At 40.2% G+C, this 27,663-nt stretch overlaps 1 protein-coding gene across 2 annotated transcripts in view; it reads left to right on the forward strand.

The window, feature by feature from the left end:
* Positions 1-2,195: 2,195 nt before the first annotated feature.
* The window catches only part of RBKS (ribokinase), a gene marked incomplete at both ends in the record, with an annotated part of 87,704 nt that continues 62,236 nt past the window's right edge, over positions 2,196-27,663 (forward strand). For both annotated transcript variants that reach the window (XM_079721357.1, XM_079721358.1), the window contains 2 exons: positions 2,196-2,296; positions 24,292-24,424. In XM_079721357.1, coding sequence (XP_079577483.1) covers positions 2,196-2,296; positions 24,292-24,424 — 234 coding nt within the window. The remainder of the gene's footprint in view (positions 2,297-24,291; positions 24,425-27,663) is intronic.

A 27,663-nucleotide genomic window follows, 5' to 3' on the forward strand; every position in this document is an offset into this window, starting at 1 on the left:
AGGATCAGAATTCAAATTCAGATCTCTCTCAAAGTCCACTATACTCATCTTCTTCTCAAATAAACATAACTTCAATCACCAAAGAGAAAAGCATCACAGTGAATTTATGTTTCTTTTAACGCATACATCTAGTAAAATGAACAAAAAGTCATGAATTTAAACTAATGGTTGCTTGACAACTAGAAACAAATTAGACTACTCTTGGCCTACTGCTGAAGCTGGCCTGAGTGATTCACTAGGCAAATGCTAAAGGGAACAAACCTGCTCCAGAAACCAAACTATACTTCAGGTGACAACACCCCATCCAATTCAGCAACTGTCATGACCTCAGAATGACACCTGAAGGAATGAATTTGTCTTTGTTTCCAGAACAGCCATAATACTATCTTTTGACAGTGCAAGATTTCATGCAGCATTAAAATGTTTCAACCGTAGCTGTTGTGACTTCTCTGAGGAAAAAAAAAAAAACCTGACTCCAAAATCAGAGGTCACCAAACAGCCAAAAATGATGGCTCTTTGGCTTTTGAGCCAGGGACACGGATGAGAGATCACCCCCCAGTAGTAGCTTTTACACATCAAAGCACAATAATACATCCCAGATAGTCAAAATTTTACAGTGGCCAGCCTCCCTTGAATGCTAGTTGTGCATTTTCTATTTCCTGGTTTTGACGTATAACATACAGAAGGAAAATGCAGAAATACAATTTTTACAGGGGTCTGCTGCCTCAAGATAGGGTCACATGAGGTCCTTTGATGGGTAGTCTGGGGGAATACAAAGACGTCTAAAGCATTGCTTAGTTTCTTGCAATTAAGATGGGATGACAGGGCTTCCCTGGTGGCACAGTGGTTGAGAATCTGCCTGCTAATGCAGGGGACACGGGTTCGAGCCCTGGTCTGGGAGGATCCCACATGCCGCGGAGCAACTAGGCCCGTGAGCCACGACTACTGAGCCTGCGCGTGTGGAGCCTGTGCTCCGCAACAAGAGGCTGCGATAGTGAGAGGCCCGCGCACCGCGATGAAGAGTGGCCCCCGCTTGCCACAACTAGAGAAAGCCCTCGCACAGAAATGAAGACGCAACACAGCAAAAATAAATTAATTAATTAATAAAAACTCCTACCCCCAACATCTTCTTTAAAAAAAAAAAAAAAAGCGCTCGTAAGCCTTTATAGGAATGCTGCTTTCAAAAAAAAAAAAAAATGGGATGACAAACACGGAAACGTGTGACCAGCTTACGTCATGGAACGGAAAGGGGTGGCGTCCTGCTGCGTCACGCCGACGTCATACAGCGCACGAGGGAAGTTACACGGGGGAAGCAATTTCTCCAAGGGGCAACATTCAAGAAAAACAAGTCGGCTCGAACCCAAAGAATGACCACCCCGCTCTAAAAGGGGACATCTAAAAGGGGACGCTCTTCCTTCCCCCAAATTGTATGAGTCCTTCATCAGGCGGGAAGGAGGGAGCCTGAGCTTATTCAGGGACCAGGGGGCGGGCTAAGTGTGGAGAGAGCAGCCTCTGGCCTTGGGGGCTCGTTCTTGAGGAGACCAGCGTGATGGGGATGAGCAAGGCATCTTTGGAACAGGGGCCTTCTCTATAGGAAGAGAAGGCGAGCCCTGGGCATATTTAAACCACGGTCCTCAGCGCCACCTGTGCGACTCGGGATCCAACCTCCCCGCACCAGCCCCAGTCCAGGTACCTGGAACTTAGTCCGATCGGTAACCGGCGACTACGTGGGGGTACAGGTTACCCGAGCGCGCCCCCGACCGACGCACCAACCTGCGCGCGCACCGCGAGCCAGATGCGTGCGCGTCCCCGGACGTCCCGCCCCGCCCCGCCCCCTCTGCGGCCCAGGAGCCGGGCGGCGTGCGCGTCCCCGGTCGCGCCAGGCCGGGCGCTCGGAAGGGCGTCCCTGCAGTGCCTGAAAGTTCCTTCCTCGGCGCCTGCCTCGTGCGCGGCGAGCTGCGCGGAGCGTGGAACGATTAGGAGGGCTGTGTAACGGGAGGCTGTGCAGGGAGACAATTGCTGGGAGAACTGGGGGCAGTAGGTGGGCGGGGTTATTTCGGGCATCCAGGTGGGCGACCCGCGTGGGCGTCCGGAAGGCCCGCGTCATTATGGAGCGTGGGAGCGGAGTCTCTGGTTATGGGGTCGGGCAAAGGTTAAAGGGCAACCTCCAGGTGGGAGAGCGCCGACTTTAAGCAATGGCCGCGTCTGGGGAACCCGGGAGGCAGTGGCAGGAGAAGGTGGCGGCGGCGGCGGCGGCGGTGGTGGTGGTGGGCTCCTGCATGACCGACCTGGTCAGGTTAGTCCGGGGCCCTCACGCAGAGTCTGCGGCTGGAGCGAAGGGCGGACTGCGCTCTCTCTTCTCGCTGCCTTGGCACTGGGGCTTTGGGGATGCAGAGTGTTGACTTGTGGTGTGAGCTCCAGGTTTCCCCAGCCCGCAGCGTGCCTCGATAGGGTAGAAGAGGCAGGGTTTGAGTTTGTAAACGTAACTGTCAGATGAGGAACATAAAGGCTGGGGTGTAGGGAAAGCTCTAGTGTAACTAGCAGCGCCTCCAAAGACCTGCTCCTGTTTTCTTGACCAGGCTGCTGAACTCTCCTCTGGCTAGCCGAGTGACTTTGGCCACGTCATTTTACCCCCGAGAATATGCCCACCTCACAGCGTTGTTTTGAAGACTAAATGAACTAAAGTGTTTTGAGCTATAATACTATCCAGATTGGGTATTATTCGTGTGAACGTGTATAAAATGAGTGGAGCAGAGGTCAAAATTTTAGGCGGTCATCTTTCACCATATTGATTGTTGGCTTTCCCGCATTTCATCTTTATCGCTTATTTTTCAGTATTAGAGTAACCACAGGCAAACCTATGGTTTACCTATGGCAAACCAAGTGTGAGTCAAAATAAAAACCCGTAAGCACAATATTTACAACCATTAAAAAAAAGTGATCAAATAAACAATATGTTAGATGAAAATAGTTGAGTTAGGTCAGCGAGATTGGATGAAGAGATCTTCCCAATTTAGTTTTTTTTTAATGAAAATGGCTTTTTTTGATTGTAAAAGCAATGTTTATTTATTATAAAGAAAAAAAACATATCCCAAGAAATCCTACCATTCAGGTTGCTTCAGTTTAATTTTTTGGTGAGTGGCATTTTAGATATAATGCTATTTTTTATTATAAAATAATAAATGATCATACTACAGTAAGACTTTTATCTGTCCTGCAACCTTACTTTTCCAAAGGATAGCCGAGAACCTGGAAATATTAAATAAAAAGGCCTTGGGACAATCAGAATAAGTCACCAAATCCCTGCACTAAACCACCTGTGTTTCACTTAGAAAATAGTTTTAGGGCCTTCACATAACCAACTTAATCTTACATTGCTTAAAATGTTTATAAACTAGGTTATCACATTTCCAGACCGAGATTAGAAAGGTGGAAATTAGAAAGGGGGAGAGACTGCAAGGGGCAGGTATAGTAATCACCAAAAACTTGGAAGTGAGGAGAGTGTATCAACAAACAACAAAAGAGTTTTAAATGCCAAGAGCCTGGGGAATTCCCTGGCGGTCCAGTGTTTAGGACTCTGTGCTTCCACTGATGCGGGCCCAGGTTCAGTCCTTGATCAGGGAACTAAGATCCTACAGGTGTGCAAGTGTGGCCAAAAAAACAAACAAACACCAGGAGCCTTTTTTTTTTCCACAAATATTTGAGCTACATTGTGCCAAGATAGATGTGTTTCCTTTAGTGACAGAACATAAAGTCCAATCTAGTTCTGGACATTCGGTGAAGAGGCCTACACATCTTTCTCTAGAGCTAGAGTCAGCAAACCTTTCTTCAAAGGGCCAGATAGTAATTATTTTAGGCTTTCTGGGCCACATTTGGTCTAGGTCACATATTTTTTATTTTATTTTTTTAACAGGTACAGAATGTGAAAACTATGCCTTACAAAATCAGCCTGCAGGCCATAGTTTGCTGACTGCTGTCTAGAGCATCACTGTCTGACAGCTCACTATAGTAATTGATGTTACTAGCGCTGACTCTTTTCAAGAAAAGGGAATATGGTAATCGTAAAATTTTATATACAAATGGGGCACGTGTTTTATCTTAGAAATAGTTCCATCAAATATACTTAAAGTTTAGTTACATAAAGGAATAAACCTTAAGATATCTAAAATAATTCATTCCTTAGAAAATCCATCTAGATAAAATTTTACCATAATTCTATACGTGAAGTACAGAAGAGAAAGAAAGCTAAATAATTTTCCCATGCACCCTACCTGAATAAGAATGCCAGGGTTAGGGGCTTCCCTGGTGGCGCAGTGGTTGAGAGTCCGCCTGCCGATGCAGGGGACACAGGTTTGTGCCCCGGTCGGGGAAGATCCCACATGCCGCGGAGCGGCTGGGCCCGTGAGCCATGGCCACTGAGCCTGTGCGTCCGGAGCCTGTGCTCCGCAACGGGAGAGGCCATAGCGGTGAGAGGCCCGTGTACCGCAAAACAAACAAACAAAAAACCAATACAAACAAAAAAAACAAAAATTTGCTGTGCAGGCTTTCTCTAGTTGGGGTGAGTGGAGGCTGCTCTTTGTAGTGGTGCACGGGCTTCTCATTGCAGTGGCTTCTCTTGTTGTGGAGCACAGGCTCTAGGCGTGTGGGCTTCATTAGTTGTGGGTCGCAGGCTCTAGAGCACAGGCTCAGTAGTTGTGGCTCACGGGCTTAGTTGCTCCGCGGCATGTGGGGTCTTCCCGGACCAGGGCTCAAACCTGTGTCTCCTGCATTGGCAGGTGGATTCCTAACCACTGCACCACCAGGGAAGTCCCTAGATAACCTTTCTAAGGTCTCTTCTCTTGCCATTTTCTTTCCTTTATAAGATATCCAGGTTTCTATTCTTCACATGAGTCACTATTAAAACTTTTTTTTATTAGTTTCTGCTTTATAACAAAGTCAATCAGTCATACATATACTATTAAAACTTTTATTCCCCTATAATTCTCTCCCACGACTTTGCTAACAAACTTTTCATGATTTCTTTTCTGATTACTTCTGCCTCTGAAGATCTTTACAAAATACCTGAGTATAGGATTTTTATTTAAAAGCCTGCTTCTGTGATAAACTTGAGTCCAACTTTACTGGTTATGGTACATATCATGACTGTATTATTTTTCTATTGCTTCTGTAACAAATTACCACAAACTTAATGGCTTAAACAATACAAATTTACTACTTATAATTCTGCAAGTCACAAGTCTGACACAAGTCTCACTGGGCTAAAATCAAGTTGTAGGACTGCGTTCCTTTCTGGAGGCCCTAAGGGAAATCTTTTTCTTGCCTTTTCTACCTTCTAGAGGCTGCTCACACTCTAGGCTCATGGCCTCTTCCTCCATGTTCAAAGCCAGCAATGGCATCACCCTGCCACTCACTCTTCTGCCTCCCTCTTCTACATTTGAAGAACCCTTGTGATTTCATTGGGCCCAAATGGATAATTCAGGATAATCTCGTTATTTTAAGGTAGCTTATTAGCAGCCTTTATTTCCCCCCTTGCCATGTAACATTACGTATTCACAAGTTCCGGGGATTAGGATGTGGACATCTTTGAGGCAGGGTTGGTCTGGGGGTAGGGCATAATTCTGCATACCACAGTGATTAAAGTCAAAAAATCTTATAATACTTAGGGCTTGGAGAATCATTGAAGCCTATCAGTCCATCCTCCACATTTTACAGATGAGGTAATTAAGAGAGGTTAAGTGACTCACCCCAAATCATACAGCCAGTTAGTGGGAACCCAGGTTTCTCAACCTTTATCTTTCCATTATATAATTGTACCTCTAACTCTGGCTCATATTTATTGCCCTTTTCATGTACAGTTCATTTAAGGGCTTATAGTCTGTGCATTCATTAAGTGTTTACTTTGTAAGCTGGCAAGGAATAACTTTATAATGTTCAGGTCTAAAGATAGTTTCGTCATTACTCTTCCTTACTTCCTATCTAAGTTTAACCATAACCAGCCTGGACACCCATGCCTATACTGTAAAATCACTTTAGAAATAAAACTACTTCAGTAACTTAGCCCTCTTGGATGGCATCCAAGTCCAACTCACTTTATATATTACATTACTGTGTGCCAGACACTGCTAATTCAATCAGTGAGCAACTTTTTTCATTTCTAATTTCAGTCCACTATGAATAGTAAGCTCTATATACTAATAATTTTTAAAAATTATTAGCTCATCCAACATGACAATGAACATTATTTAATACCCACCTGAATTTATCATTATTCTCTTCCTCCTTGAACAATCATCTCTGAAGTTCCACATTGCAAAGATAAGAGAAATCAAGTCTGTCCTTGTGGAAAATTAAGTCAAATTTCCTCCAAAGACAGATTCCCATGAGAACCCAACAACAGATGAAACTTTTTAGATGTTAGGCTCATAGACCTTGGTTAATCATGCTTTCACTAATCTTTATTTCTTATGACATGTGTCACCCATTTTTAAAATTATTCATTCAGCAAATATTTATTGATTTTATACCATGTGCCTCTGGACTTACCAAGGTGCAGAGGATACAGCAATGAAAAACCCAGCAAAAAAGCCTTGCCTCATGGAGCTTACATTCTAGTGGAAGAGACAGACAGTATCAGTTAGAAATAAGTAAAATACATACTCTGTTAGATAAATGCTGAGGAGGAGAACAAAGCATGAAAGGGGGATGAAAGTAGTAATTTTAGATCATTGGCCACAGAAAGCCTCACTGAGAAGGTGACTTGAGTAAAGACCTAAAGGAAGAACGGAAGCAAGCCATACAGAGAACCAGAAGAAGAGCATATGCAAAGGCCCTGAGGCAGGAGCAGACCTCTTATTATCTGTGAACTACAAGGAGTCCAGTGTAGCTGAAGAAGAAACTAAGGGAGAGGGGAGGGCAATTGATGGTTAAAGAACATTGGGTCCTACCCTGGATGAAATGAAAGGCCAGTGGAGGGTTTGAGCAGACAAGTGACATAATATGACCCACAAGAGCAGAAACAGGGAGACCAGGTCAGAGTTAATTACAATAATCCAGGCAAGAAATGATGGTAGCTTGAAAACAGTGCAAGTGGGGACAAGTGGGCATCTTCTGATTATATTTTGAGGGTAGAGCTGACAGGATTTGCTGAGGAGTACGACATAGGTCAAGGATTACCCCAAGTTCTATGCCCTCTGCAAGTGGAAGGGGAAATTGATGTGTGCTGAGATGTAGAAGATTGTGACAGAGCAAGTTGCATAGGGAGAGGGCGGTATCAGGAGCTCAGGCTGGACGTGTGAGATTTGAGATGCCTGTTAGACATCCAGCTGAAGGGGTCAAGAAGACAGTTAGATATATGAGTTTGGAGTTCAGAGGAGAGATCTAGCTGGAGATATGAATTTGAGAGTCATCAGTGTATAGATGGTACTTAAAGCCATGAGACAGGATGAGATCACTGAGGTCTGTGCTCTGAGGGCACTCCAACATTGAGAGGATCCATTTTACATAATTTATCTCTTGTCTCCCATCTCTCTGTACCCCTAAAACTTGCTTTGAGACAAGCTTAATACAAACCCATGTTTACATTTCCATGGCAATAGACTATGATGTCAACTAAAACCCTGTGTTATCCTTTTACATGCTCCAATTAAAAGTGATGGCTGGAGAGGTAAGGTTCAACCAAGCATCTAAATTTAATCCTTGGCAAGTCAGGAAATGATTGCTTAATTCTCAAAAGATTTTAATTGCAAGGTGGCATAAGTGAATTTAGAAGCTTTTCGATCCAAAGTGGATGAAATGTTGGACCTAGATTACTTAAAAAAAAAAAAAGGCCAAAATTTTATACTGTACCTAGAAAAGGTTATGTGTTTGACATATTACGGTACCCTCTAACCTGCCTTCCACCAGAAGCTTCTTGACTTGTCAGATTTAGAACAGAAAAATCTCTTTGGCAGTCACTTTTTCAGGAAAGTAAAAGCCAGACGAATGTTGGTCCAAGAAGTATCATGCATTCCCAATAGTAGAGGAATATAATATCATCCTTCAGTATTCTTTCTGCTCCTTAAATTGGTCTTCAAAGTTGCTTATCAGTTACCAATCAATCTTTAAATTAATGTTTCATTTAGCATGTTTCTGTCAACTGAATTCCCTAAATTCAAATGAAGTCATTCATGGGAAATTCGCTAATTTTGGTCCCTTCAAAGAAAATATGTGTTAAAAGGTAAATTACGTATGACAAAGAAAGAGCACCTATTGTTTGGTATTACTAAGCAGTCCCTTTTGCAATCCATTACTTGGCCAGCTCTTCCTACCCTAGTACCTGCATTCTAGGGAGAGCAAGGTGAAGTGGGCTTTGTGATGAACGTTGCTCCAGTATTTTGATTACTTGTACGTAATACTGAAATACTGAGAGCGTGCTAAGTGCGAGGGATCCTGCAATTAGTATAACGTGGTCATTGCTCTTGAGGAATTTATAGTCCAAAGAAGGCAGACACAAAGATAGATCATGGTAGTATGGTGTGCTAAGTACCTGCAGGTTCTGTGGGAGAACAGGGGAAAGTTCCTGGATAAGATGGCTCCTGAGCCAAGTCTTGAAAAATAAGCAGGTGCTAATCCAGGAAAAAAAAAAAAAGAAGAAGAAGAGGAATCATTCTGGCCAGTTGGGTAGAACACGTGGAGCGAAGTCATGGATGTGGGTATGCCAGGGTGTGCCAGGGACAGCAACCCCTGGGTCTGCACACTGATCATCAGATGGAAGGTGTCCATGAAAGACCTCATCAGCATCGGCAGGCAGACTCTCAACCACTGCGCCACCAGGGAAGCCCCCTCCCATAGATTTTAATGTGCCACCAGGGTGGGGAACAAGCAATTTATCAGTAAAAGCAGGAGCTATGAAGTAGTGTGAATGTGGCAAAATGCTGTAGTAATTTGGAGAACTCACCCTTTGAGAGAATGGGGATAGGGTTATTCCTGACCCCAGGAAGGCATACTTGGCACAGATGAGCACGTCAATTTTTAAGTGGCACCATACCTGGTTATACAGTCTGTCAGCTGTGATAATACCAAGTGTTAACTCCTGACACATTGTATCACATGACACTGTCCAATGGATATCAGTTCTTGAATTATGTGAGTTCTGCTCAGGATAGTTACCTCCTAGTTAAGTGGCTGGATCTTCCTCCATTTTGACAATGAGCATACAGTGTTAACACTTGACTGTAAGCTCAGTGAGGACAGGGTCTGGATGTCCTCAGAACCTCAGAACAAAGCCTGGAATATAGTAATGCAATAAATGTGTGCTGATAGTGGACTGGTTATCCCGAAATGGGTCTGAGATGATTCCAGTATATTTCTTCCATAGTTATACTAAGTCAAAATTTGCCTCATTGGACATAAGTTTAATCACTTGTTAGTAGTATCCACATAGCGATGCATTACCCTTTTGTTGTATGATCTTTAAGGAACATACAACAAAAATCATGAACATTTCTTGGAATTGTGTAAAGTTCTTATGACAACTGATTGTGGTCTTAAAATTTTCATATGAACATTTTAAATAATCTCCATCTATCTTTCTTTAATTTCTTCACAATTTTTATAATACTAGCTTGACTTGGGGCATTTCTTGTATATCTGCAGAAGGCAGATATAAATTATCTTTGTATGTATATGGTTGACTTGTTTTCTAAATGAAACTTGGGGGTTTTGTTTGGAGTTTGGGTTTTTTTGTTTGGAGATGTTTTGTTTTGTTCTCAGTTTGTTTCCCAGATATATCATATATTAGATACTGGCTTTTCCTCTGTGGTCAAAAATGTTTTCTAATGCAGTTCTTCCATAATATTGCAGAAACTAACTTGTGCAACAACAGTTCTTAAGTGCCTTTTACATATTATATTTTACATCTGGATTTTTACCACTGGTTTAAAATGTTATAATCCATAGACTATGGTAGCAATAATATTGATTTTTTTTCTAAATTAGAAGTCTTCATTTCCAAGTGAGAAATAACAAATCCAAATTTTCAGTTACCTGTTTTCAAACAAATATAGTTGACCCTTGAATAATGCAGGGGTTGGGGGGTGCCAACCCCCACACCGTCAAAAATTCACGAAGAACTTTACAGTCGCCCTTCATATCCACGGTTCCACATCCGTGGATTCAACCCACCATGGGTCTTGTAGCACTATAGTACGTATTTAGTGAAAAAAATCTGGCTATACACACAGTTCAAGACAGTTGTTCGAGGGTCAACTGTACTCTGCCAAAAATCTTAAAGAAACTCAACTCCCAAGTCTTTTAGGCTGTCTTGATAAAAATTATAAGCAGTTCTTTGGTACAGGTGTACCTCATTTTATTGCGCTTCACAGATACGTTTTTCACAAATGGAAGGTTTGTGTCAACCCTGCATTGAGAAAGTCTATCGGCGCCACTTTTTCAACAGCACTTGCTCACTTCGTGTCTCTGTGTCACATTTTGGTAATTCTTGCAATATTTCAAACTTTTTCATTATTATTGTATTTGTTATGGTGATCTGTGATCAGTGATCTTTGATGTTACTGTTGTAATTGTTTGGGGGCACCATGAATGGCACGCATATAAGACTTCAAACTTAATGTTTTGTGTGTTCTGATTGCTCCACTGACTGGCCGTTCCCCCATCTCTCTCCCTCTCCTCGGGCCTCCCTATTTCCTGAGACACAACAATATTGACATTAGGCCAATTAATAACCCTACAGTGGCCTCCGAGCATTCAAGTGAATGAAAGAGTCACACATCTCTCAGTTTAAATCAAAAGCTAGAAATGATTAGGCTTAGTGAGGAAGGCATGTCGAAAGCAGAGACAGGTGGAAAGCTGGTCCTCTTGCGTCAGTTACCCAAGCTGTGAATGCAAAGGAAAAGTTCTTGAAGGAAATTAAAAGTTCACTCCAGTGAACACATGAATGGTAAAAAAGAAAACAGTCTTATTGCTGATATGGAGAAAGTTTTAGTGGTCTGGATGAAAGATCAAACCAGTTACAAATATTCCCTTAAACCAAAGCCTAATCCAGAGCAAGGCCCTAACTCTTTTCAAATTTGTGAAGGCTGAGAGAGGTGACGAAGCTGCAGAAGGAATGTTTGAAGCTAGCAGAGGTTGGTTCATGAGGTTTAAGGAAAGAAGCCGTCTCCATAACATCAGAGTGCAAGGTGAAGTAGCAAGTGCTTACGTAGAAGCTGCAGCAAGTTATCCAGAAGGTCTAGCTAAAATCATTAATGAAGGTGGCTCCACTAAACAAAAGGTTATCAAATGCAGACAAAACAGCCTCATATTAGAAGATACTATCTAGGACTTGCATAGCTCGAGAGGAGAAGTCAATGCCTGGCTTCAAAGCTTCAAAGGACAGGCTGACTCTTGTTAGGGGCTAATGCAGCTGGCAACTTAAAGTTGAAGCCAGTGCTCATTTACCATTCTGAAAATCCTAGGGCCCTTAAGGATTAGGCTAAATCTGTTCTGCCTGTGCTCTGTAAATGGAACAACAAAACCTGGATGACAGCACTTCTGTTTACAACATGGTTTACTGAATATTTTAAGGTCATTGTTGAGACCTGCTCAGAAAAAAAAGAAAAAATCCTTTCAAAATATTACTGTTCATTGACAATGTACCTGGTCACCCAAGAGCTCTAGTGGAGATGTACAATGAGATTAATGTTGTTTACATGCCTGCTAACACAACATCCATTCTGTGGCCCATGAATCAAGGAGTAATTTCAACTTTCACATCTTATTATTTTAGAAATACATTCCATAAGGCTAAACGTGCCACAGAGTGATTCCTCCGATGGATTTGGGCAAAGTTAATTGAAAACCTTCTGGAAAGGATTCACCATTCTAGATGCTATTAAGAACATTTGTGATTCATGGGAAGAGGTCAAAATATTAACATTAACAGGAGCTTGGAAGAAGTTGATTCCAACCCTCATGGATGACTCTGAGGGGTTCAAGACTTCGGTGGAGGAATTACCTGCAGATGTGGTAGAAATAGCAAGAGAGCTAGAAATGGAGCCTGAAGATGTGACTGAAGTGCTATAGTCTCATGACAAAACTTGAACAGATGAGGAGCTGCTTCTTAGGGATGAGCAAAGAAAGTGGTTTCTTGAGATGGAATCTACTCCTGGTGAAGGTGCTGTGAAGATTGTGGAAATGATAACAAAGGATTTAGAGCATTACATAAACTTAGTTAAAGCAGGAGCAGGGTTTGAAAGGATTGACTCAAATTTTGAAAGATGTTCTACTGTGGGTAAAATGCTATCAAACAGCATCGCACACACATAGAGAAACCATCCATGAAAGGAAGAGTCAATTGATGTGGCAAACTTCACTGTCCTATTTTAAGAAATTGCCACAGACACCTTACCCTGATCAGTCAGCAGCTGTCAACATCGAGACAAGACACTCCACCAGCTAAATGATTATGACTTGCTGAAGGCTCAGATGATGGTTAGCATTTTTTAGCAATAAAGTATTTTTTAAATAAGGCAGGTACATTGTTCTTTTTGATGTAATGCTATTGCACATTCATAGACTACAGTATAGTATAAACATAACTTATATACACTGGGAAACCAAAAAATTCATGTGACTCACTTTATTGCGATATTTGCTTTATTGTGCTGGTCTGGAACTGAACCAGCAATATCTCTGAGGTATACTTGTACTTTTTGTTGTTGTTGTTATAATTTAGTTTTCATTACTTTCTAAATACCATTATTATGTCTTCTTTGATCCATCAACTTAATGCCTCCTGAACTCTAAGGAAAGGAACACTATTTAGTCTTTCCACCTTACCATCTTGGTTCAGCTTGCAAAACTCCAATATTCTTCAAAAGTACAGCTACCAGAAATTACATGAGAAATTATAAAAACATGAAATATAAATAATTCCAAGGGACATTAAGTACATTTGTACGGAATATCTTATAATGGGTTTTGTAGTCAGACCAGCCTTGGTTTGAATCCTGGCTCTGCCATCTTTTACTGGGTGAGCTTGGGTAAGTTTTTTAATCTAATTCTCATTCTTCTTATCTGTGAAATGGAGATGAAAATAATAACCTTGTCTTGGGGTTATTGTAAGGATTAAGTGCTTTAGTGGTCATAGGTGTTTAGTGCAGTATTTGTCTTATGATAAGCACTCAAGAAATGGTATCTGGCACTATTAATGTATGTATATTTTAACAACTGTTTATTGGACACTTGATGTGTATAGGCACAGTCTTAGGCCATAGTGATAGAGAAGCGAATGTGATACAGGCTATGAGACAAACATGCACAGATTGCTAGGGAGTAGAGGCAGGGCAACTAACCCACACGGTTACATTTGGAGTCCTAGAGGAAGTAATATCTGAGTTGAATTTTAAAGGACGCATACAGATTAGCTCCAAAAAGAAGAAGGGGAAAGAAATTTCCAATCATAGGGAATAGGTTATGCAAAGAGATTTGAAATACAAATAAGATTTTAAGAATGAACACGTAACTATTAGGACAGTGTAGTGGAGGCCACCACTCTCCCCTTTAACATCACTTAGTGTCACAGTCAAAAGAAGTAGAGGGATGCAATGAACTATAAGTCTTTTTCAATAAATACAGAATTTGCTATTTTTTATGCTCATAAAATGTTAAACAAGTATTTCTGTTATATCTACTGTATGTCCAATATTATAGTCAAAATTGAGAAAAAATATCTAAAATATATAAAGAACTCCTGCAACTCAAGAGCAAAAAAAAAAAACAAATCCAATTAAGAAATGGGCAGAAGTTCTGAATAGACATTTTTCCTAAGAAGACATATAGATGCCCAAGAGGTACATGAAGAGATGCTCAACATCACTAATCATCAGGGAAATGCAAATCAAAACCACAATGTATTATCATCTCACACCTGTTTAGAGTGGCTATTATCAAAAAGACAAGGAATAAGTATTAGAGAAAAGGGAACCATTGTGTACTGTTGGTGGGAATGTAAATTGGTACAGCCACTATGAAAAATAGAATGGAGGTTCCTCAAAAACTTAAAAATAGAACTAACAATCTAAGGGTCCACTGATGCATGAATGGATAAAGAAAATGTGATGTATGTATATACACAATGGGATATTATTCAGCCATAAGAAAAAAAGAAAAATTTGCAACAATATAGATAGACCTGGAGGGCATTATGCTAAGTGGAATAAGTCAGACAAATACTGTTTGAGATCACTTATATGTGGGATCTTAAAAAAAAATTAATTTAAAAACTAAGCTCATAGATACAAAGAACAGATGGGTGGTTGCCAGAGGTGGGGTGGGGGTGAGTGAAACGGGTAGGGGCTCAAAAGGAACAAACTCCCAGTTATAAAATAAATAGGTCACAGGGATGTAAACAGCATGACTATAGTTAATAATACAATATTGCTAAGAGAGTAGATTTTTAAAGTTTTCATTTTAAAAAATTGAGAGAAAGTTGATTGTCAAAGAAAGTAGCATAGAATGATTTAAAGACCATGGCAGTGGAATCCTAAGTCCAGAATTAAGATTTAGGCTCATCTACCTAACAGCTATGTACATTTTGATAAGCCATTACTTTTTTGAGTTCTCACTTCCTTCCTAAGACAGAAATGATGATAATGCCTATCCTGACCCATCTTACAAATGTATTGTGAAGCTCAAATACAATATAATCAGTTCTTGATTTTTCGTGATGATGGGAATGTGAAAGAAGCATGAACACTAAAAACCAAACATAGTAGGTAAATTAACGTTTTTAATAACTGATTCCAGAATACATTATTTTTGTGTGCTGATTTAGCCTTCTAATCATATTTTGCTTACAGTAAAATTAATTCCATTTATATTTCTTTTACGTACACCAGCAGATGGCAGGAAGAACTAGCCTAGACATAATTACAATGTGGTGACAGGAGTCATTTTGAAATTTAAAATTTACTATAATTAACTGGCAAAATAGAAAATAAAATATTGGTTTATAGTTATTTGACACTATCATACTTTGCTTGTCTTCTTCGATGAATTAAAACATCTTTCATCAGGAACTTTGATAAATGTCTCAACAATTCTTTCTGCTCCTTTTTTTCTGCATCCTGATTGTCCCACATACCTTTATGCCATCCTATAGTTGTCCAATCCCCACTGGCTGATCCCCCATACACATACATATATGTATTTCTCCTGCCCTCTCCTCTTGCACCTTGTAATTCCAAAATTAGCTCATTCAGCACCTCCCTATCCAAGCTTTTATTCTTTCTCCAGGACTTTTCTCAGCTGGGAGTAAGGAGGTATATATATATATAATATATAAGGAGGTATATATATATTATATATATATATAATTATTCAAAAAGATTAGTTGACATTAGACGGTGTTTTAGTTTTTAGATATATTTTTCATACTTTGACCTGTATGCCTCTGGAACCTTCTGTACTCAGTCCTCTATCCCACATTGGAAGACTGAAGAAGGATGTGAGCCTGTTTTGTCCCTGTTATTCTGACCACATTTGTTTAACAACCATTCTACTTGGGCTACAGCCATACATAGCACTTTTGCCCTGCTCTCTCATTGTATGATTTTTTTTTTTTTAATGCAGAGCCATATGCTTTTTTGCTTTTTTTTGGTTGTGCTGGGTCTTAGTTGCAGCAGCCAGGCTCCTTAGTTGCGGCAGGTGGGCACCTTAGTTGCAGCTCGCATGTGGGATCTAGTTCCCTGACCAGGGATAGAACCCGGGCCCCCTTCATTGGGAGCACGGAGTCTTAACCACTGCACCACCAAGGAAGTCCCTGTATGATTTATGACGTATGTGGGATTCTGTCATCTCAACTAAGTGTCTGTTAAGGTAGAACATTCATTCAAAAATATTTACTTCTGACCATATTAGAATAACTAGTGTAAGACTTACCTTCCCACCATAAACAACTAGAAAATGGGACAAAACATATGAAGCAACTGTTTCTGATATTGGACAACAGGAGTGTTATCCAGAAGAGAAAGGAAGCAAACAAGTTAAGTCCTGGAGGCACATTACTGACCATCACACAGAGAAGAGGAACTCAAGGGAAGCATGGCAGCATCAGTGAGTTGAGAAAACTGAGTTCATAACTTAGGAAGACTACGGTGGCTAGGATTTATGGGAACATATACTGGAAGAGAAGGAGCTAATCAGGGGAAGGTCCAGAAATCTGCAAAGGAGTCCCCTTGACTCTGTTGCTAAATGCTAAATGGACATACATAGAAACTCCACAAAGCTGGGCAACGACTGGAGAGCTCTAAGCTGAACATGTCCCAGAAATTGTACAGGAATGGGAGGTGTTGAGTTCTGTCCAGCCAGAGACATTGTTGAACCCCTGGAGCATTCAGTGGAGATTCAAGAAGGATCACAATTTAGTTAGAAGGGGTAAACTTGCCCTAAAGTAAAGGTACTCTAAACTCACTGTAACAACCCTCAAAAACATTCCTCAAAGGATCAAACAGATCCACAAATTAACTGCCTGAAAAAGTTCAACCCTTTGGAAAAATACAATAGAATTAAGACACCCAGTGTAACATTTGCAATGTTCCACATTAAATCAAAAGTCATTAGACATGCAAAGAATCAAGAAAATGTTATCCATAACCAAGAAAAAAAAATGTCAAAACCAACACAGAAATGACAGGGATGATGGAATTCACAGAAAGGGATTTTAGAAGAGCCCTTGTAAATATGCTCAGTGATTTAAAGAAGAACTTGAACATAATGAGGAGATAAGTGGAAGACGTATAAAAGAACCAAATAGAGATTTAAGAAATGAAAGGTGCAGTATTTGAAATGAAAAATTCATTTGATGGGCTTATCAGCAGAGTAGACATTAGAGAAGAAAGGATCACTGTACTTGAAGACAGTGAATAGAGATTATCTAAATTGAAGCGTAGAGGGAAAAAATGACTGAGCAAAATGCAGAGAGCCTCTGTGATATGAGACAAGCAGTCTATCGTGTGTAAATGGAATCTAAGAAGAAAAAAGAGTGGGAGAGGCACAAAAACTATTTGAAGAAACAATGGCTGAATTTTTTTCAAATGTTATGAAAAATATAAACACATAGATCTAAGAATTTCAATGAACCCCAAGTAGGATAAACATAATGTAAACCATAGCAAAGCACACTGTAATCAAATTCCTGCAAACCAATTACAAACAGAAACTCTTAAAAGCAACCAGAGGGAAAAATACACATTACATAAGGGGAAAAAAGATTGGCTGCAGACTTCTTATTAGAAACAATGCAAGCCAGAAAATATGAAATCTTTAAAGTACTGGAAAAATAAACCATCAACATAAAATTCTATATCCTTCAAATATGATGGGGAAATAAAGACAGGAAAACAATAGCCAAGAGAATTCATTACTAGAAACTTGCACTACAATAAATATTGAAGGAAGTTCTTTAGGTGAAACCAAAATAGTACTAGATGGAAACTCAGATCCACTCAAAGGCATGAAAAGTCCCAGAAATGGTAAATCTATGGATAAATGCAAAGCGTTCTTTTCTTCACTTCTTAACTTCTTAATTTCTTTAAAAGGCAATTGACAATTTAAATAAAAATAATAATACAGTGTTGTATGGTTTATATTATGTAGAAGTAAAATGTATGCCAATAATAACACAAAGGTTAGGAAGGGGTAATGGAAGAATACTACCATAAAGTAGATTTCATTTATAAGTAAAGTGGTTTAGTAATATTTGGAAATAAACTAAACTACAGTGCTTATTGTAAACCCTAGATCAGTCACTTATAAGAAATAGAAAAAAAGAGGTGGAGTTAATAACACATCAATAGTGAAGAAGAAATGGAATACAATTAATCCAAAAGAAGCTAGGGCAGGAGGAAAGAAATAAGTGAGTGTTGTAACGTTGGGCAATGATATTGCTATGAAGAAAATTGTTGGGATGCGATGCTCCACGAATGTTTTCACGTTTGTGCATGATCATGACTCTCTGAGAAAGACTGTTGGCACTTGGATTAAAGAATGTTTGAACGGCAAGCAAACTGTACAAGTCAGAGACCTCTGGAGAGATTTAGAGACGTTTTCCTTGGATACATTTATTTACAGTCTAGGGACTGTAAACCTAAAGACCTCCCCCTCCTTTCCCCTAAGTGGATTTGTTTACATTACAGAGCAAAAGTCAGTAAGTCATATTCTTCTCCCCACTCCCTCCCTCCCTCTCTCTCTCTGCCCCACCCCACCCTAGAGGGGAGGAGGAGCAGCAGCTGTGTCAACTGTCCTACATCAACTCCCAAAATTCATGATTTAAAGGTTTCTCTCATCATGTCACCCCACAGGGGATTGGGACATGGAGAACTAACACAATTAAGAGTAATTAAAAGGCTGGATCTGATCCAAGATCTTAGTGTTATTTGTCAGAATGAATGTATGAATATTTTACAAAAATTCAATGAGGAAGGGGTCATCTCACCTGTAAGGTGGTCTGGGAAGGCCTCTCCAAGGAGGTAACATTTGAACAGAGATGTGAATGAAAAGCCATGTAAGACCATAACATGGGAGAAAACCATAACATGCTTGGCTTTACTGGCTCTCCCAATGCCTAGCACACTTTCTCACACATAAGCAAAATTTAAATAAATAGGGTCAAGTATATGACACTCTGAAAGGCTGGCCACTTCTGACTAGAGTATTGTTTATCTATTCTATAAATTCAAGAGTAGCTGCATCTTCAGACAAAATGACTTTTTAGCCACAGGCTTGTTAGCTAGGCAAAGATATGAGTTAGAAATCAAAATCAGTTAAGAACCATCTAAAGCATAATTCATGTTTCATTCCCTTAAATAAATCATATGTGTATATATGCAAATTTAGGGCTAGGCACCACAAAATGAAGTTTTAGCTGCAAGGCTAAGTTCTTTTTACAGAGGTAGAAATAGGTATCACTAGCTTGGTTTGGGAATTACCCCATGCTTGTAAATGTTGACATACACAAATGCTGGGAAGAATAGATATGGTTGAAAAATACAGGCAGTAGGAATAATAAATGAGCATAATGAATGTTAACTGGGTGATAACTAATGGTACAGTCCCCTGTTAACAGGGGTGTACAGTGTCAGAAGCTTACAGCCAGAAGAGGAAAGGATGGAATTCAAAAGCCAAAAAGCAGCATATTCCTTGACTTTTGGCTGGAGCCACTATCAGTGTAACCTCTTTGGTCAAAACGCTTCTTATCCCTGTTTCACCAGGTCATTCCTTCCTTTGATATGAATCATCTCTGAGAATCTGTAACAGGCACATCATTGTCAAGAAGTTAAAAGCAATTGATAAGTTGTTCTGGTAACACCTGTCAGTGAAATAACGCAGAGTACAAAACCCAGGCATTTAAGGAGTTGACAAGTATTATTAAACCTGTTTTGCAAGAGAAGAAGCTGGTTTAAAGAGGGAAAAGCTGTCAAAGGTAATGCAGTCTGTAAGTGGCTCAGGCCTCCTTCCTCATACAACCAAACTGTAACTGCATGACCTCTCATGGCCCAGAAGACTGGGAGGCCACCTGAACATTTATCGGTGCTTCCTTCTGTCCAACTTTAAAATATCATGACATTTAAAAAAATGTTTTTTAAATAAATATGACATTTTAAAGTTATGAATTTGTTTTAAATTCAAATATATTTCTTATGACTGGTTTTCTCCATTCAGAAATTTACACTATTTAAAAATTTTAAATGGTAGCAACAGTATATTTCTACCAGTACTGCTTCCCTTTTTTTTCCTTTGAGCACTTAATTGGTCTGTCTTTGACACCCTACTAAGAGCTCATGTTTGAATTGAGAAGAATTATGGTGATGCTTTCATACAGCGGATGGTGCTTTGTGCAGGTCCTTTCCTCAACCTGACCTTAATTTCATGATTTTAATAAAGAAAAAAAGATAGAAAAGCCTAATTCAAAGTAAATTAGGATCTATAATTCAGAAATGCTTCTGCCCGTTTGTAACTAATGTTCCAGTTGCTCTCCAGTTCACTTTCCACTCTTTAATTCATTCACTTTAAAAAAAATAATAAATCAGCAATAAACAATCTTTCAACAGAAAGCAGGGCAATAAGACAAAGGCTTAAGTGCACATCCTCTGTGCTGGACTGTAATCCAGGGAGCAAGAGTGAGGGCCAGGGAAAGTGAAGCCGGGAAGCAGAAGAGCTTATACCAAGATACTTGATGTGTTTAACAGGTTGCTCTGTCCTGCAGAACAGCCAGGAACAGAAACAGAAATCCTGGAGTGGGGAGAGGATGGCCCTGGGCAAGGCTCTATTAGGCTGCACCTGCAAGAAGCCAGCCGGAGGCAACTGGCAGCTAGAAAAAGATGCGGCGAGGCCAGATAAATCTGAAGTAGTAATAAGTGGCTTCCCATAAAACACAAAGATATTCTTGTTGAATATAGTAGGTCCCCTACATATGAAACTTCAAGTTGTGAACTTTCCAAGATGCGAACGTGCATTCCATCAACGTCAGGCATGAGTGAAATTGCAGCTTACCCTCCATCTCCTATTGCTGATGACCCTACCATCTCCTACCTCCTCTCCCTCCTCCAGTCAGTAACTCTTCTTACCTGTTCACTCAATGCCAGCCCCTGTATGCCAGCTGTTGTACTGTACTACCATACTTTTCACAGTACTGTACTGTAAGATTAAAATGTTTTCTTTTTTGCGTTAGCTTGTTTTTTATGTATTATTTGTATGAAAAGTATTGTAAACCTATTATTACAGTACAGTACTATATAGCCAATTGTGTTAGTTGGGTACCTAAGCTAACTTTGTTGGACTTAACAAACAAATTGGACTTACGAATGCGTTCTCGGAACGGAACTCGTTCGTAAGTAGGGGACTTACTGTACATCCGTGCACTTTTGCCCCCCCATCTTTCTCATGGGTATCTGTCGTTAACATTTCATTTCCTATGCATTTATATATCACATGAGAACATGTATCTTTTTCCTTTTAAGAAACATGAATCAGATCATACTAATCTTATTCTGTGACTTGTTTTTTTCACTCATGTGTTATTAGCATCACGGTTAGGTTTTATCTCATTGTCAGCAAGCTTATTTTGCCCTTAGGAGGTTCACTGGAAAACACTGATTTAACATTTGTTGAATTTATGTGTGAATGAAGGAATGATAGTATGAGTTCTAGTTACAGTTCTTGCTTATAGAAAGGAATGCTGCCAGTATTGGGAATGCAGTGGGCAAGGTCTTGTAAACATGGAATTTTTATTGCCAGACAATTGAACAGTCATCCCAGCCTCTCCTTCCTCATTCGTCAACACCTCCACATCTTCAATTCAGAGGAAAGAATGGATGCCATACAGGGGAGACATGGAAAAGAGATGTAGGGGTGGAAAAATAATCTTCCCTCTACCTTTCTAAGTTCTTGGCTGAGACCCCTGTAATGAAAAGCAGATTAATAAGAGAAAAACAGACAAATTTATTAATGTATGCCTCAGCTGTACACGGGAGATACCCAGGGAAAAAATGAATCCCCAAGGTGACTTAGAATTCGGGATTAAATAACATCTTAATAGGGAAGGGGGAGGGGAGTGGTAGGTCTCTTAGAGGAGAGTGAATGATTTTTAGGACAGATGAATGGCCCCTTAGAAGAATAGATGGGAGTTGTGACAGTCTGTGACAATGTCTGTCTAGGCATGATATTGACTTCTAGTCTCTCCTGTGACAAGAGTCAATCCTCTCTGGTTGATGAAACTCCCAGGAAGGGGATTTATGGCAGTTGAGTTCCTTTGGGAGGATCTGTCCGTAGGCAGATAAGGGGAGTTTAGAGAAAGCCTCTCCTTGCATTTGCTGTTTTTCACGTGCCTACAGTCAAGATAATCAGTATACCAAAGCAGCATATTTTGCAGTAGCACGTCCTTCTCCAGTCATATTTTGGAGCAGCATATTCTGCTACCCTTCAGAGATAACAGGAGACTCTTACAGAGGTTCATTCAGTCAGCAAATGGGGATAAGATGGTGCAGACATTGGTCCCTATCCTCATGCAGGGCAAGGCGACAACTGAGGGAGGAAGGAAATAAGAATAGGACGAAGATGTAGAAGGAAAAGAAAATAGTAGCGTTCCAAAGGAGTGAGGAATTTCAGTGATGGCTAAATTAGTGCAGTGCTTGTGTTAATAAAGTTGTTTAGAAATGAGTTTAAATCCCAGCCATCTGCTCCCACATACACGCAGCACCCCTGATTTCACTCCTCCCCCACATTCACGTACATCCCAGGAATAATCTGGTGATATATTTTTCATGGTTTCCCACAGTTGATAATAAAAAATACACTTAATTCAAACCAGTGAGTTATGACCCAGATCTAAGTATAAATATCGTGGAAGTCATAAGTTTCTTTAGTGACAGTCTTACTAATTATTTTGGCCTGTTTTTAGCCACATTGGATATTTTTTCTTTTTAAGGTTGCTATGAACGTTGTTTGCGGCAGCATCAATAAGCCAAGAATTCATATAGTTACTCAATCACACAGATTACTCATCATTGCCTGTTCATAACAGAATCCTAAAATGTTTAAGATTTCTGATGCAAATCAAAATCTCATCATCACTTGTCATTGCTAAATTAAATGACAGGATAATAACATTACATTAAAACCATTTTTCTCTTGATTGAGTACCTTTTTCAGAAGTGAACCTTGTAGATGTATATTTTTTCCATCAGTACTATCAATGCATTTAGAATCCAAGATAAAAATAGAATTGAAAAGGGGAGGAGTAGAGTGGGATGTTTTCAAATTATTGATGAGTCTCTTTTGAATCTCAAATAACCATATTTGACAGGGCACTGCTAGGGAGTGGAGTAGTTTTGGCCCAATTTATTGAGACTTTTAGAAATACATAAAGGAGGTTCATAGGTCAAACTTCATTTTTATTGACATGATCATGTGTTCTTGGCATCAGTCATATGTCATTCCATTGCAGACAGGCTGTTTTCAGTTAGATCACAGCCTAGGTGGGAAGTGAATGTAAATTTCTAATCTGCTAAAACAGAGTAGGTTCTCAGTTGAGTTATTGTGAACTTCTCTCTTGGTCTTTCTTTCCTGTCTAAAGCTAATTAACCTTTGGGGCACACCTGCCATCTCTCCATTGGCTCCATCTGGCCCTTGGCCCTCTTTGTGGCCAACCAGTCCTCATGCCACTTGAGTCGATCGTCTCCACTTGCCCCTATACCCAGAACTCCTTTTCCATTTAAAGTCATCTGTTCTTCAAAGATTTTGTTTCCTCGCATCTTCCACCTTCAGTGTTACGAAAATCATATCCTGGAGCAAGTCTTTTACGCTTTTTGCCTCGTTTAATATTACCTTCATTAGACAGTAATGTCAGTAAAAATCCTTAGCACTTGGAGAAGTCAGTGAAGGTATAGACTGAAACAGGATTGGCTATGAGTTGACAATAGTTGAATCTGGGTGATGGGTACATGGGGATAGGGGAAGTCAATGTAGCATTTCCTCTAGTTTTATATGTTTGGAATTTTCCATAGTAAAAATTTTAAACTAAACTTAGATCTTTAGAATGCTTTTATATATATATATATATATATATATATATATATATATATATATATATATATATGTGCTCTTTTTGAGTCAGTGCATGAAATGGGTGGTATACAGGATGGACTAGGACTAAAACCTAGTCCTGCCGTCTAAATACCCCACTCCCACCCCACCCCCAAGGAAACAAGTAAGATTCTTTAGTGCCCGTAATTGCAACTTCCCTCTTCTCCTTAGGTCCTGAAAAAGACTACCAGAATCCTGGCACACTTCCTGCTTCTTGTAAATGACCAGATAAACCTGTACAGAAATGCACAATAACTTGGTCCCATTTATTAAGTCCCACTGTGAATAAAGTTCTGTGCTGGGCATTGAGAAGGGGGAATATGAAGTTACTTCCCTCCAAGAGTTCCCCAAGATGGAAAAGAGGCACCCATGAACAACCCTGATGCAGTACAGACTCTAAGAGCCGTCATCTGAAGTAGAGCTACAGCAGTATGGCTATGGGGCAGTGGGGGAGAGAAGAGTTTTGTCAGGCAGATGCGTTCTTGACAGTGATGCAAACTACTGAATGTCATCTTCAAGGAAAAGGTAATCTTTCCTGCTTCTGCTTGCAGTTCTGGCTGCTAAGACTAGAGCTCCATCAGTAAACTTCCCTCTGTCTTCTGAAGAGCTTAAATTGATTGCAGTTTCCAATGTGCTTTTTTTTTTTCTCCTTCTCTTTTAAAATTATGATAGCCTTACTTCTCGTCTGCCAAAACCTGGTGAAACCATCCATGGTCATAAGTTTTTTATTGGATTTGGAGGGAAAGGTGCCAACCAGTGTGTCCAAGCTGCTAGGCTTGGAGCAAAGACATCCATGGTGTGCAAGGTAAGTGTAAAGTATGATGGAGAGGGTTCTAGAGGCAAGAACCCGGTTTAAGACATGAGCTCATTTTTTTAAACTATTTTAAAGTGAACAATTCAGTGGCATTTAGTACATTCACGGTGTTGTACAACCACCATTTCTATCTCGTTCCAGAGCATTTCCATCATCCCAAAGTAAAAACTCCTTTGCCCATTGAGCAGTTTCTCCCCATTCCCCCTCCCCTCAGCCCCTGGCAACCACCCATCTGCCTTCTGTCTCTATGGATTTATCTATTCTGGATATTTCCTATAAATGGAATTATATGATATGTGACATTTTGTGTCTGCCTTCTTTCACTTAGCATAATGTTTTCAAGGTTCATCTACCTTATAGCATGTATTAGTACTTTATTCCTTTTGTGGCTGAATAATATTCTATCGTATATACCACAATTTGTTTATCCATTTATGTGCTGATGGGCTGTTCCCACCTCTTGGCTATTGTGAACAGTGCTGCTATAAACAAGTACATGTACATGCATGTTTAAGTATCTGTATGAGTCTTTGAGAGGTTCGTGTTTTTTTAAATTTATTTATTTTTATTTTTACTTATTTTTGGCTGTATTGGGTCTTCATCGCTGCACGCAGGCTTTCTCTAGTTGCAGTGAGCGGGGGCTACTCTTCGTTGCGGTGCACAGGCTCTAGGCACGTGGGCTGCAGTAGTTGTGGCTCGCGGGCTCTAGAGCGCAGGCTCAGTAGTTGTGGTGCACGGGCTTAGTTGCTCCGCGGCACGTAGGATCTTCCCAGACTAGGGATCGAACCCGTGTTCCCTGCATTGGCAGGCAGATCCTTAACCACTGTGCCACCAGGGAAGCCCAGGTTCGTTGTTTTTAAAGATTTAAATAGGAGAGAGTAATCTTCCTTGTCCTTCATATTAGTTTCTACCTCACTGAATCCTCTGGGAAGTAGCAGTCCTCAAATAACTTAATGCTGCATTCCCTGAATTTAACGAGTTTATAACTGGAGTGTAAGAAGTGAGGGGAATTAGCCTACCCCAGTGGGTTTCTGTGGTCCAGCTTCTAAACAACAGCATAAATCATCCTGTTTTTAGCAGGTTTCACTCCAGCAACACAGCTCTTGGAAACTTGGTCTAATAACTGATGATTTACTCATCTCTAAGCTGTTCTCTTCTAATGCTGTATATTGGATCAAAAAGGAATCTGGGGGACTTCCCTGGTGGTGCAGTGGTTAAGAATCCACCTGCCAATGCAGGGGACACAGGTTCCGTCCCTGGTCTGGGAAGATCCCACATGCCGTGGAGCAACAAAGCCCGTGCACCACAACTGCTGAGCCCACACACCGTAGAGCCCACGAGCCGCAACTACTGAGCCCACGCACCACAACTACTGAGACCTCATGCCTTCTGTTCCTCTCACATCCAGTCCTATGGTTTCGTGATTCATTTCCCAAGTTCAGTTTCACAATTCAAATATTTCTATTTTGCATTTTGGGAAATGTTCGAGTAAGGAGGCTGATTAAACAGAGGTGCTATTTGTTTTATTCTGGTCTGTGTATGATGGTTATGTGAGCACCTGTACAATTTTGAAAGTTTTTTATATCTACTGTGACTGATTTAGTCGTCTGTTGTTTAGCCCCACAGTGGAATTTAGCCTGGGTGTCTGTACAGAAGGGACATGGAAACATGGCTTCAGCTAAAACCTATACAAGGTTACTTTGCTTAGATACCCTGGGACCTTCAGACATGGATTTATTTAAGCTTAAACAGATTGTATCGTATCCTTAGACTTCTTAAAAAGAAAAATATCTTTTATAATAAGAGTTATTGTTATCCATTAATCATAATATTTCATTCAATTATGAAGTATATTTTTATTTAGCAAATTAGCCAAACTGCCTTATAGCAGGTTTCTTAAGGATAACAAATTGCAAGTAGAAAACCAAAATCATGAAATTACTCAAGATAAAAATGAACAGATGGAGCAAAAGAAAAACAGGTAGAAGATTTTCTTAGCAACCTTAACTTACTACTGCCCTGCAACAAGCTCAGATTCAAGCTCTGATGGAGGAGCACTGGCACAGGCACAACATCTGATACTGAGCTAAGGGGAAATATTTGTCAGGACATTGTGATGAGGGCTATTAAGCAAGAATCCATCGAGATGCGTACAGTGACACGTGTAATGAAACACTTCAAGTAGTTAAGAATTGTGTAGTCAGCACTCAACTGAGTCACGGGCCAAGGCCACAGTCCGAGGATCATAGGGAGCCCCACCCTCCCTATCCCACCCCACTAGGTGGTCACAAAGCACCGAGCTGACCTCCCTGTGCTATGCAGCAGCTTCCCACTAGCTATCTATTTTACATTTGGTAGTGTATATATGTCAGTGCTACTCTCTCACTTCGTAAAGGACTTTTTAAATAGGACTCAGATCTCCATTGCTTTTTGTCCCCGTTTCAATACAATAAATACTGTAACCCTGGGCATAGATATGCTCCCAGTTGGCTATATTGTTCTTATGAAAGGAATAAGATACATGGTTATATATATATATATATATATACATATATATGTGTGTGTATGCATATATATATATATATATTTTTTTTTTTTTTTTTTTTTTTTTTGCCACACCAGGCAGCTTGTGGGATCTTAGTTCCCCAACCAGGGATCGAACCCACACCCTCGGCAGTGAAAGCGTGGAGTCCTAACCAATGTACCACCAGGGAATTCCCAAGATACGTGGTTATATTAAACAGCATTATTTGCACCAAACCATTAATGGAGCTGTCATGTTTTTACTAAAATAATAATAGTAATACAGTCTCATATTTAAAATAATGCACCCACCTGCTTGCTTCCATGATCAGTTGCTTTTCTGTTGAAGACAGGCGGCAACAGGAAGAATCAGAAGTGTCTGGGAGAACTAGATGGGCAGGAAAGTAGTTTATAAGATTGACTCCAAGCAGCAGTAGCCCTGCCCCTACCCCAAGAGAAGCAGCCATAGCAGCAGCAGTACAGCCATGATGATGATGATGATGATGATAACACCAAGTCATATTACTTAATCCTTTAAAGTTTTAAATGTCCTGTCATGCATATTATTTTATTTTACCCTCGCAGCAAACTGGCTGGGTCTTCCCAGATAAGGAAACTGAAGCCTATAGACGGTTAAAGTGGCTTGCCCCAGATCACACAGCTGATGTGAAGGGGCTTCTGACTTCCATGACACAAATGAAAATATT

The sequence above is a fragment of the Hyperoodon ampullatus genome, assembly GCF_949752795.1.
Source record: "Hyperoodon ampullatus genome assembly, chromosome: 15".
Lineage (NCBI taxonomy): Eukaryota > Metazoa > Chordata > Mammalia > Artiodactyla > Ziphiidae > Hyperoodon > Hyperoodon ampullatus.